Source organism: Bactrocera tryoni, chromosome 5, assembly GCF_016617805.1.
Source record: "Bactrocera tryoni isolate S06 chromosome 5, CSIRO_BtryS06_freeze2, whole genome shotgun sequence".
NCBI lineage: Eukaryota > Metazoa > Arthropoda > Insecta > Diptera > Tephritidae > Bactrocera > Bactrocera tryoni.
The window spans coordinates 13,132,861-13,146,879 of NC_052503.1; the positions used below are offsets into that span (position 1 = coordinate 13,132,861).

At 29.2% G+C, this 14,019-nt stretch overlaps 2 protein-coding genes across 2 annotated transcripts in view; one reads left to right on the forward strand and one right to left on the reverse strand.

Moving 5' to 3' along the window:
- The window catches only part of LOC120776683 (putative uncharacterized protein DDB_G0282129), a 102,684-nt gene that overhangs the window by 19,734 nt on the left and 68,931 nt on the right, over positions 1–14,019 (forward strand). The window lies entirely within an intron of this gene.
- LOC120776685 (ras-related protein Rac1-like) lies at positions 9,188–10,198 on the reverse strand. The gene has a single exon (XM_040107563.1). It carries the CDS (start codon positions 10,081–10,083, stop codon positions 9,505–9,507), a length of 579 nt encoding a protein of 192 aa, XP_039963497.1. The 5' UTR covers positions 10,084–10,198; the 3' UTR covers positions 9,188–9,504.

A 14,019-nucleotide genomic window follows, 5' to 3' on the forward strand; every position in this document is an offset into this window, starting at 1 on the left:
ACTTCGAATTAAATTTAATATTCACATACCACTTTTTGCGTTTTTGTTTATAAATAAAAAAATAAATTATAAAAATATTAAATTATATATAAATAATGAGAAGAGGAAAGACGTAATCGATAATTAATACAACAATTTTCAGCCTTCTATTTAACCTGCATTCATCTAAAAATCATAATATCAGATCACCTCCTGCATACTTTTTTATTTCAAAGAACTTAATCCTCCCCTTTACCCGCTTCTTGAGATTAGAACTGGAATGGTAAAAAAATTGTAAAATGGTGCTCAAAAGTTTAGAAACCAGCTGTGGACCAACTACATGTCATCTCAAATATATCTCTAAAATCTTAATATAAAAGCATTGCCACCTGCTCCAAAACATTTTTAACTTTTTCCCCGTAAAACTCCTTAGTTTGATGACCATACTGTTTTGTTTGTTCACCAAAATTTTTTTTGATTTCCTATTTCAAATATATTTGAATAAATCAAAAAAGAGTGGCAAGCCTGCACCAAAATCTTTGCAACTTTAAGCCTTCCTAATCATTTTTAATTCGACAGCTATGTATATAATTCTTGCTAAATAGTATAAATTTTCGGAATTATTACTACAAAAAAGTGGCAACCTTTTTCAAAACTAACTGCTTCAGAAATTTTTCTGGTTTAATTTAAAAGCTATTTTAGTATTCTGTTGCTTTCATCAGTTGCATTATTTTTCATTTTGGAATAGGTGGTAACCCTCTTCAAAAAATATTCCATTTCTAAGACTGCAGTTTTAATATTTTAAGTATTTCTTAGTTTGATATTTTTATTGTACACTCTACTTACCAAACAGATTAATTAAATTAATATTACAAAAAGGTGGCAACCTCTTCCAAAAATAATTTTCAGAAATTTTTCGTTTTTAATTTAAAACCCTATGTTAATATTTTGTTGCTTGCTACAGAAGCTGAATTTTTATTTTTTGAAGAGATGGCAACACTCTTTAAAAAATATTCCATTTCTAAGGCTTCAAGATTTTGCAGTTTTAGTGTTCCTTAGTACGATATTTACATATATGGTACACTCTATTTACCAAACAAATTTTCGACTTCCAATTTAAAACATAATTTAATAAATAAAATAAGAGTGGCAAGCCGACATGAAGATTTTTTCAACTTTAAGCCTCATTATACCTCTTTATTTTTGTATCTACATCATATATAAAGTTTTGCTTTGTAACAAACATTTTGGAAATTAATTTTACAAGAAGGTGGCTACCCTTTCCAAAAATATTTATTTCTGAAATTGATTTTATTTAATTAAAAACCAAATCATAAAAATTCTTTTGCAGTCAAAAATTTTAAATTTTTTTGAATAGGTGGCAACACTCCTTAATAGAAATTTCAACTGCAAGCCTTCATAAGGAAATTATTTTGAAATATTTTTTTTATTTTATGATTTTTTCTCAATTTAATATAATATCTTAAAAAATAGCAAACCTTTAACCATTTTGGTTTTAAACAATCCAATACTCATAAGCTGAACCCTAAAAATTATCACCTTCACTAAGGTATATCTCTGAGTACCTGAATTTTAGGTCTAGGTTTAGAGAATTAGAGCAAAGAGCTTAAAAATTCGAAGAAAGTGGCACACATGCTTTCCGGTAAACCTTAACCTCGGTTACAGTCCGTTTCAATAAAATGTTTAATATCTCCGACTAACCATCGAAAATATTAAAAATGCGGTTTTCAAAAGTACATTCATTTGTTTGGAGTACAAGATCGTCAAAAGGTTTGTTTTTTTACTGCAAATACATGATTTAACTAATCTTATCAAAAATGAATTTAGTACTTACCTCCGTAAAAGACTAGTCATGGTAGATAAGACCGTTCTTTTAGCTCTATGCAAAGAAAGCAACCAGAAAAAGTTGCCACCAGAAATGAAGCCAGAGAAAATTACCTTCTATGCGCAAATCTTGTTGCCGTTATCAGCATGATTTCATCTAAGTACAACAAACGACAATAACAATTTCCTGAATGCAGAGACTGGTGACAATCTTTTTGAGTGAAACGCCTTTAGGCACGGCAATGAAATCGATAGGAGCCACTTCAGTGATAACTGATTCGATTTCAATTTTGTTTGTTTAGCTTGTTATGTATGAAAGAGGGATGGTTAAAAAAATTTAAGTTGAAGCGTTGCCACTTGTTTCAAAACCAAAAACTGAAAATTGTGGATTATACACTTCAATATGGGCATCAAATGGAAGTGTTACAAAAGAGCTTTCAGTTAAAAATATTTTTCCAGCCTCTAGCCATATCCTCTTTATTAAAAATAAGTATTTTTGTTTATAGTCCTCGTGTTACGTAAAAATAAAACAAATTTTATTTTTTTATTCACTTTTAGTCTTTATTAATAAAATTATTTAGTTTAAAACTTTTTGTTTTATTATAAAAACATATATCGCTTTTCATAAAAATATTAAATTTACAAGAAAATAAAAATTTGCTGAAGTAAAAATCCGTTATTGGCGCTAATAATAAAATTACAGATATATTATTAAAATAAAATAGCGTTTAATTGCACAGACATTGACAAAATGCAATTTCTAAAAATACTCGACTTGACTCCTTATTTAATTAGTTATACTTTCAGTACGTAGGGAAGACGACGTTGAAAACTTACTACGGTTTTGTGTTGTTCATTTCTATTAGAGTAGATTTTGTATTTAATATTTAAATAATTTTTATTGTAACTTAATTAATGCACCATATGTGGGATGTACATATATACATATGTATGTACCTACTGAAAAAAAAAATATTTTATATTTATTATAAATTATTATTATATTTATTTTTGCTCTCACTAAATTAATAAAAAAAATTAACTAAAAATAATTTAATAAAAAACAATTTTAATTAAATTTTAAATTAAATTTTAAATTTTATAACATATTTTTATATCCAATTAGGTGATTAATTTAAAATTATAACAATAGAAAAAAATTAATAATAAAAAATTAATTACAAAATTAATCATTAATTAGAATTTTGTTTGTAAACACTTTAGTTTAGCCAAATTAATATTCCAAAATTGTTCGATTTTTTTTTTAATTTACTACTAATTAAAAAAAATTAAATATCAAATAATACATTAGTTAAATTTTGATAATAAATTATTAATTTATATATTAACGCAATTAAATAATTTATTTAAAGTAATAAAGAAAAAAAAAATTAATTATTTGTAATTGCTAAACTTAAGAATAAATTGTTTTAAATTATTTTAAATATTTTATTTATTAAAACGTATATTTTTGTAATTAAGAATAATTAATATTTGAAATTATTACACAATTTTAATAAAAGTAATTAAATACATTTAAAATTATTTATTTAAACAATTTTTATACTTTATTTTTTATAATTTTCTTAAATTAAAAATATCTCAAATAAAATTTTAATCAAAACCAACAATAGTCTAAATTTCTATCTTTCGAAATGAAAAATTCTTTAATGTTTTTGATTAAAATTTTTCTTATTTTTTTATTAACCACTTTCTTAATATCTTTAATAAAAATTTTTTAATTTTTTCTTATTCAAAATCAAAAACTTAATTTAGAAAATATCTAATTAAAATTTTAATTTGAAAAATTTAAAATAAAAAATACTATAATTAAAAAAATATAACTTTTTTCAAATTGAATCAAATAAATTTTTAAATTAATTGTTTTTCAATTATAATTTTTTATTAAATTGTTCATTTTAATCATTTTTACTTTGAAATTTTTAAATTAAAAAATATCAAAAAACTTATATTAAAAAAATTAATTTCAAAAACGTATTAAGTTTAATTTGAAATTTTTTTTAATTATAAAATATCAAAAAATAGTACTTTGTATTTTGAATTTTTCATATTAAAATTTTTTTAAAATTTGAGATTTTATAATTTAAACAAATTTCATATAAAAAAATGTATATTAATACTATAATAGTATAATTTTTTCAAATTAAATTAGTAAATTTTTCAAATAAATTTTTTTTTAAATGTAATTTTTGTTATATAAATTTTTCAAATAAAATTTTTTTAAATTAAAATTTGAATAAAAAAAATTAAGAAATGTTTAATTAAAAAATATTATGAAAAGGATTTTGCAGAAGAAACAATTTAAATTTTAACAACTCATTTCTGTCTGCGCACATACATTAACGCAACTATCTGTATGCTTGTTTGTGTGCTTAACTAATTTGTTGCTGTTTTTATTGCGGCGCCAACAAAAGCCAGACCATCGGCATAAAATTTACTTATTTATTTCCCGGAATTCCTTGCAGCATGTGGCAGGGGAAATGTTAATCGCGAAAATTTATTTTCCTAGTTGTTGTTGAATACATATCTATTTGCAAAACATGTGGAAACTAACGTGCGTTATTGTTTACCATTCCTATACCTATATTTAACATATACACATATGTATATAAGTAGTATGTATGTGTGCATGAGTGCTTGTCTGTGTCTGCCATCAATTAAAGAAAGCCGCCCGTCGCTGACCTTGCCGGGTTAAACACGAAAATTACTTAAATTCTTTAGCAAATGTCGATCAGATATACAAACATACATATATTATATATCAAAGCAACAAAACAAATGTGAATATATGTATGTATATGTGTACATGTTTTCATATGTTGGTGCCCTTAATAAGTCAGTATTTGCCAACAAATCTTATCACACAACATACACCGATAAATTATTTGCTTGTCTAAATATTATTTAATAAATTTATTAAAATCAGACACTAGCCATAGCAGGTGGCTGCTTTGTGTTGATATATCTATGTACATATATGCGTATGTAATAGAATGTACATATGTATTGGTATATACTTTTAGCAATATACTCAATAAGTCAGTGTCATTAAAATGAAAGTATGTAGTTATCGTCTATACACCCACTTTAATTATATAAAAAATGTAGATACATATATTCAAATCTACTTTTATTTTCCTAGATTTCTTTAAAGCTGAGGCGCGGTCGCGTTGTTCTTTGTGACGCATACTTGATCCGATTTTGCTTCATCAAAATAAATTCGAGCAACATTGCTTTTCATTTTTGTGCTTTATATGTACATATGTAACTATAACTGTATGTACATATAAATTGTGACTTCTGTAAATAAATATAATATTTTACCATCTCTATAGCATCTGTTTGAAAGCTTCTATGAGTATTATATGAATCAAATATTCCTATATTTCCTCATACACATACATTTATAACAACCAGTCATCACATGCAAGTTGAACACTTATAGCTTTAAAAATATCTCTTTTCCAATGACCTTAATATCTACTTTATAAGAGCTTAGCACTTGAAAAGCGGTCAGAAGATCGGGAAATATTAGGTTTGTTTCAGAAGCGCTTTGAGCGGCTGGATAGCAAGAAAAAAGAGCGTACTATCGAATAAATAAAGAAATGAAAAACCAGCAGAAATCAGGAAAAAATATTTATACATATGTCGATTATAATAAACAGATCATATCAACATTTGAAAATTAATCAACAGAATTTTCAGTGTTCAAAACAATTACAATGAACAAAATCAAAGCAAATGCGTCAAATATCACCCGTGCCTAACAGTTGTGCCTTCACATGATAGTAGCTATTGGCTGTTAGCAGTAACCAGCAGCTCTGTTTGCTTCTTAAGCTTTCACTTGCGTTCTTTTCTGCTAAGTTTTTGGCGTTAGAAACGCTTTTCCACTTGGGTTGCTAGTAAGTAGTAATTAGCCATTCTGCAACACACCTATTTTTAAGGAAATAAATGGGCTAATTTTTAATTAATGTATTTAATAAAATAATATAATAACAAGTCCTTGACGTCGTTTTATTACCACAAGCGGTTAAAAGCTATTGGACTGACTCGCGTTTTTCTCTCTAAAGACTGAGCTTGGGCCAATGGAAGCAATGAAGTCAAATTAAATCAATAACGATGGTATTGATAATGAAAAATCAGCCAGTCCAAGGCTTTATTAGTTCTTCAAACTGCTGAGTATAACGATTTCTAATATATTTTAGGCTTTCTTCCTTTTTCTGCCCCCATTTATAGATATAGAGTTAAAGCTTAATCAAAATGGAGCGTTCCACGATAAAACAACGTGTCTTCATTATTGAACAACATTTCAAAAACAATGAAAGCTTGTCGGGCGAAGTTCATAAATTTCATACAAAATATGGTTGAAATAGTATTACAACTTCGTCAACTCTGAAGATTATTTGAAATGGCAAATCTCTCCTTTATTTTGAAACACCATTCATATACGTCCACAGAGACCATAGAGCTTGATATAAATACAACAGCACTGTCTCTTATCATTGCATTGTATTCTTTCTTTTCAGCCTTAATAAATGCTTATAATTTCGAGTACCCTGTTAATTGATTAAGCGGTAAAATTTAGTAATCAACTACATAACATCCGGTTGCCAAAATTATGTCAAATAACACTGTGGAACATTTTTGGGATTATTGTCTGTTGTCGAACAACCACCAACGAAAAAGTCTAGGCAAGATTTATTAAAATAAATAAAAATAAATAAATAAAATAAAAATAAAAAATTATAAAAATGTTTACTTTATTTTTTTAGTAGTTTATGGCCAGAAGTATGGAGTTATTGGAGAAAATTTATAAAAAAAAGCCGATAAATGACACTTTTTTGAATAAAAACAAATAAAAACAAATAGAAATTGTAATTCTTAATATTTTAAATTTGTTTCATCAAAATCGGACAAGTGGTTCGCGAGTTATGTTAAACTACGTTTTTGCCAAAATGTTACAACTAAGCGAAAAAACATCAAGATAAGGAAAAAATTTAAAAGGTCATAAAAAAACTGAGACATACGAACTCCAAACCCTTTGAGGGTTTTACTATTCTGACCTAGTACCATCACCCTGACTTGGAATTTCTCAACCCCAGATTAGCTGTTGTACTGTGTAATCTGAAAACGGTTTTAGAATCAAAAGCAAAAAATTTGCAAAATTCAAGAATTTTCTGTAAAAAGACAACTTTATTATTATTTACATTCTCTAGCCTCTTTGAGAGCTTTTAAAATCTACGTATGAGAAATTGTGTTCTAACTTCAAAGTCTACAACTTTTTGACTTTAATTGTCACTCAATTCGTTTTAATAACAAACACTTTAAGTCACTAACTTTAGGGTTAAAAGTTTCGAAGTCAAGTCAAAAATTTCTTAAAATATTTAGTCCACTTAGAACTGCAGCTAAGTACTTTTAATGATTTTAAAACTTTAAGTGCATAAATTTGTCTGGCAAATGATCGCTTGTGGTTTAAAAATTAAGTGATTGAAGCTTTTGCTGCATTTGGCCCTCTCATATGTAAAGTTTATTAAAAACGCTTGAGACTTTTTTTAATACAAAATTGAAAGCATACTGTGAAAAATACATTTGAAAAAGCAATTATACATACCATACAAGTATATGTTCGAGTTCTGGAGAACTTCGAGTTATAGAAGTTCGAGCTATGGAGTTTAATTTGTGGTTTAATAATTCTGTTAATAATTTCATCACAAATAAATCTAAATATCGTCACCTAAAATAAAATAACGTAACATGATTTTCAAAGGTTTACAGGCGAAGAAAAAAACGATATAATGGAAACCACTCTTATGAAAACAATATTTTAGTTTTGGTTATAAAATTTATATAGTGGTTATGTATTGGTTACATATTGGTTATATATTGGTTATGTATTCGATTGTATACTGGTTATGTATTGGATATATATTGGTTATATATGACAGCGGAATCTGAAATTTTATGCTACATATATTATATGTAATATGAAGTACTGAAATCAATTTCGAATTTTTTTTTGGACACGTTGTTATTCGTTTTAGGTGACAATATGTTGCTTTTGCTATTTTCAAAAGTAATAATTATACAGTTTAAAAGCTAATTTTCAAATTTTTGAAAAAACTGAAAGTCATTTGTAAAAATTAATCTAACTAACTAAATTTTAAAGAGGGATTAAGATCTCTGAAAAGATAGAAAAAGAGAAAGTGAAGAATCAGCTGATTGTTAATCATGAATCACTATTAACTTCTTTTCAGTAATATAACTACTGCCGAAACATTGTACTGCCTTCTTTCATTAGCACATAAATTCCATTATTATCAAAGAGTTCTCAAACAGTAATCGGATTTACGTGACTACGATCGAGAGTGTGTGAAAAGTGATATACAAAATATAAGCATTTATTGACTCCGCAAACAGCTGTCTCTCTGACGTCACATCAACCGATGCTTAATTTTTTCTGATTTTTAAAGAGTTTACTTTAAATTCAATTAATGGCTTTTCGGAAAAATATTGCGGTTTAAAATGATATGCTAGATACAGACAAATTTCTTTAATTCTTATTGAAATATTTTGCTAGGTAGCCGAAATTATGCACATTCTTAATCTTTTTTCACCCACATTTCTTGGAAGAAAGCTCTATAATGTGTATTTTTTTAAATAAAAATAGTCTTGGACCTTCCAACATCAGTAATTTGTAATGTTTGTATGCAAAACTTCAAAAAATTTAGAAAAATCCAGAACACTTTTAAAATGACTTAATTTGAATATTTAAGTAGAAATTTTTTAAAATAATTAAATTTTTTATGACAACATTCTCGCATATTTTTAATTTACACGCTTCTCCACACACTTTTCGCAGTTTGTTGGCTGGCATACAATACAAACTGTGCTCTCTTTATCTCGCTATATCACTCTGAGCGTGTGGGCAACTCATAAGACCAGCTGAGCAGAGGTTTGTTTCAGATAAAGTCTGTGAACTTGAATTGAAATTAAGTAAGCTTTTACTTTGGTCTAGCTTTTGTTGTTGTTTTTGTTGTACATACTATGTATGCATCTGTATATGTGAAGTTGTTGTTCTGTGCTGCGCTATGCATTCGTATTTACTGAGTTACAAACTAATGTAAGAGAGAAAAAATAAAAATAATTGAAAATAAAAAGAAAAAGTTGAAATAAAAATGCGAAAAATCCAAAATATGCGCTTTGCTGCTAACACACACATACACTCACACTTTTACAAATTTTATACTGCATATATATATATACATATATGTATGTATGTATGTACCACACATACGGTGCATTAATTAGTTAATAATAAAAATTCCAATAATTTCTGCGCTGAGTTTTCATTTTCTTAAATAAGTTTTATTTTTTTGCGCTTTCTGTTTTTTCTTTCTTTCTTTCTGCTTCTATCAGACATATTACATATTTCTAAAGCATAATAGACACAACAATATGTACTAAAAGTAAAAGCATTGCTTCTAAAATAATAGAAACACACTCATTGCATGCAAAATTTGTCTTTAGATCTTCAAAAAATTATTAAAAAAAACAAGAAGCCGAAGCGATTTTGCCTAATTCGTCAAAACATCTTACACTTGAAAAGTTGGCAACACCTTCGCCGCACTGCGTCCGTCCACACACCACCATTAGTAGCACTTACAACAGCGCACATTTGCGCGAACGCTTGACCCGCATCACCGGACACAGCACCGAACGTATGGCCTCATCGAAGACCGTCTTCAAGCCCTTCTGCGTCAACGCCGAACATTCCAGATACTTAACAGCACCGATCTCCTTGGCCATAGCCAAACCCTGCGGATATGTAATGGGCGTCAGTTTCTTCTCCTTCAATTTCTCAATGGTCGCCTTGTCGTCGCGCAAATCCAGCTTCGTGCCGACCAATATGATCGGTACATTGGGGCAGTGATGACGTACTTCGGGATACCATTTGGCGCGTACGTTCTCGAAAGAGGCTGGATTCACCAGCGAAAAACATATAAGGAAGACATCTGTCTGCGGATAGGAAAGTGGTCGCAAACGATCGTAATCCTCTTGACCGGCCGTATCCCAGAGTCCCAAATTAATTGGTTTCGCATCGACCATCACATTGGCTGAGTAATTGTCGAAGACGGTGGGAATATATTCGCCGGGAAAGGCATTTGTTGTGTAACTGATGAGGAGGCAAGTCTTACCGACGGCACCATCGCCGACGACGACACACTTGATGGCCTGCATGGTGGAGGATTTGTGGTGTTGCGGTTGGTTGTTGTGGTGCTGGGTGGATTTATGTTGTTGTTGTTGGTGGCTGGGTTGCACTCAAGTTGTTTGCGTTTGTGGGTTTGTTGTTGTTGTTTTAATAATATTTTTAAATTTTTGTTGTTTTTGTACACTATTTTCGTTGTTGCTTTGCACTTATTCGTTGTTGTTGTTGTTTTTTAATATGTGCGTTATTGTGGTTTTGAAATATTTCGGTTTTTATGTATTTTTTTTAATAATTTTCTTGTTGTTGCTTTGCCAGATTTTTGTTATTATTGATTTTAAATATATTTTTTCTTTGTCTTTGTTGTTGTAAACTTTTTTATGTTTAATATCTTGTTATTTTGTTATTACAATGTTTTTATTGTTGTTGTTGTTGTACTATTTTTTGTTGTCACTCTTTCTTGATATAATTATTTTTTATTTTTGTTGTTGTAGTAGTAGTAACCTTTTGTTATTGCAATGATTAAAAATTAATTTTTTTTTATGTTTTTGTTATTGTGACGTACTTTATTTGTTGTTTTTTTGTTAATTTTATATGTTTTGTCACTTGCGTCTCTTTATTGTTGTTTCAGTTTACTGCAGCCTATGTGTCTTCTAAGAATTATCTGCTTGATTGACCAGTTTCTTTTCACTTAAATTGTTGTTGGCTTGGTGCGTTGGAGTTGAAGTGTTGGAGGACTTGTTTGCGGTTTGAGGGGCGATGACTGCGGTATTGCTGTATCTCTTCGATTGCACACTCGCTTAGTCGATTAAAATTTTTCATGTATACACATTCATATGTAAGTGTATGTGGGTGTGTGTGTCTGTGTTTATTGCCTAGTTAAACACAAATTGCTCTCCACTTGTTCGTAGTCCGGAATTTTCTTCTTATTTCACTTTTAGCCGTTTCACTAATTAAAAACCAGCCAGCTAACCAGTTTGCGTCTGTTCAGCAGCCGTTTGTTGTGACGATTACACAACGCTTCAAATTAAAATTCAGAAAAAAATTTAGTTTTTTTTTATTTTTTTTTCTGTTCCAAAGGCGTTGCGGCACAAATTCAATGTCAACAATTCGCGCGTCACTCAGCCACCTTTCGAATGTGTTGCACCTTGATTTGTTGTTGTTGTGGTATTTTCTTGAAATTTTGCCAATTTTTGAGTGGCCAGCGTGTTTTTACATTCAAACAGCGATTTTTTTTGGTTTTTTGCTCTTTTTCTCTACTCAATACACTTTCAATCTTTGCAGTGGTCGTGACGATGACAGCACGGCGACAACGCGTAGCAGGAAAACACACCCAAACGCTTTGGAATCTCAACAAATACTACAAATGCTCAACGCTGTGCTAGGTGCGCTTTGTAGGCCGCCAGTGTAGGTAGTTTGTTGGATACAAAGATACTTTAACTTGATCATGTAGTGCGCTCACTCTGATGGTCGTGGAGCGTTGTACAATTCAACTCTCTTCCACTAATAAGCCGCTAAGTCATTGCTGATAACCCTGTTCCAACTGTGATCTCACTCTGAGCGATCAGCGTTCACTTCACGGCACAGTGGTGGCTAGTAAAATGCTTACGCTCTACTTCTGCGATTAGTAAAAATGTGCGCTCGGCAAATTGCTGTACAAACGAACGCGCGCTCTCATGCGCGCTCACACTCAGCGTTGCATTTGCTTGCTTCGCCCACGGTTATTAGTGTGTGAGAGTGTGTGCGTGAGAGCACAAAAGTCGTAATTCATTCAATTATGCTCATTAAATTTAACAGCAAACTCAGTTACATATTTATATTTATTAAATATATACATTTGTAATAATATACATGTATTTTCGTCAACATTTGCAATAATATATGTCTGTATGTATGCGCCCGCCGCGTATCTTTCACTCACAGAAAGAAATCGCTGTATGTTAGTTTTTGTTTTCTCATTTTACTTTTGTATAATATTATCTACGGCGCCGGTGAGTCATGACTTATGACATACAACAACGCAGCGCTGACACAGGTACTGCCATATAAATACATGCAGACATATGTATGTATGTACAATCAACTGTTAAAGTGTTTTTGTAGTGATAAAATGAAACTCCAGACTCACACCGTGATTTCCACTCATTGTTGCTGTTGTTTACTTACAAACACACAAACATAGATATTTACATAAAAATTTCTTCGCATTTACCACTTGACCTTGTTAAAAGATCTTTTTTCTGGCGCTGATACAAGAATAATAAAAATTTGTAAATACATATGTATGCATGTGGGTTAATAAAATTGTATATAGTACGTACTTATGTAGCATGCACATATGTACATAAAAATTATTACATACATACATACGTATATAGAATTATTTACACAAATATCGCATGCGTTATTTTTAGTACTGGAACATCATAATTTATCGCATGACATTTTGGCATACAATTTTGGACCCACGCAATGTCAAAATTAATTATCACCAAGTAGTCTCTTCATAACTATATAAGTATGTATATCGTGACATAAAATGCAAAATAACGTAACATCACTTTTCATAAGTTTAAACGCGAAGGAAAAACAATAAAAGAGAAACCACTCATATTGAAATAAAATTTGAGTTTTGGTTATAAAATGGTTATATATTGGTTATGTATTGGTTATATAGTGGTTATATATTGGTTATGTCTGACAGCGGAAGCTGAAAGTTTTATTCAAAATATACATATGTGATATGATGTTTGATTTTTGATGATGCGTTGTTTTGCATTTTAGGTGACGATATAATTATGTATGTATGAACCTTAATATCATTCACCACAATTTTATAGTAGTATCTACCATATACATCTGTTACCGCTGAGATTTTAAAATTTTTACCACAATGCTTCAACATTTCTTATACGCCTCAACAATGCCTACAAATATATAAATCATAATTATTTATGCACATATGTATGTAGAAAACTATTTCCATATTCAAAATTTGTAAACATACAGGTACATATGTATATCAGCTCAAAGTAATATAATTTATTTTTAGATCTTTACTCATATATCAATAAAATAATACTCGCACATACATACATACATAAATGCTTATTTGTTATTAGAGAGAATTATTACAGCGCGACTTGTTGAGCACCTAATCAAATTAAGCATTATTGATTGCTGATAGACGTGCCTACAATCAAACTCACGTAGAAGCAAACATGACTACAATCTTTGTCACACAATCCCGAAATTTGTTTTAAAAGCTACTATTATCGGGGAGTAACGGGTTTCAATGCTAATTCTAATTATTAAACGCTTTTTCCCAAATTATATGGAATCGAAGAGGTGACACTTTATTTTTTGACTTCAATATGAATTTCGAAATTTTCGATAATGCAAAATCCAAAAGCTATATCAAAAATTAACGAACTATAATAGTAATATTCGAAGTTATAATTGAATTCGAACGAATGCCAATTAATTCTTTAGACTTTAAAATGAATTTCGAAATTTATTTTTTGACTTCAATATGAATTTCGAAATTGTCGATAATCCAAAATCCAAAAGCTATATCAAAAATTAACGAACTATAATAGTAATATTCGAAATTATAATTGAATTCGAACGAATGCCAATTAATTCTTTAGACTTTAAAATGAATTTCGAAATTTTCGAAAATTGTGTATGTGTGCAAAACTCGAAAACCATAAACCACATAGAGCATATAATAGTAATATTCGAAGTTGTAATTGAATTAGCGGCAATGCTTATTTAATTTTTTGATTTTAATATGAATTTCGAAAATTTTGAAAATTTTCTGTTTATTGAAAATTTGAAATCCAATATAATTATTTTTGAACAGAACGCCTAAAATGGTTTGGAGATACTGTTTTATTAAATAAATGTACATACATATAGACATATAATGTGGACATACATATGTACATTTGTATGCAAATATGAAATTT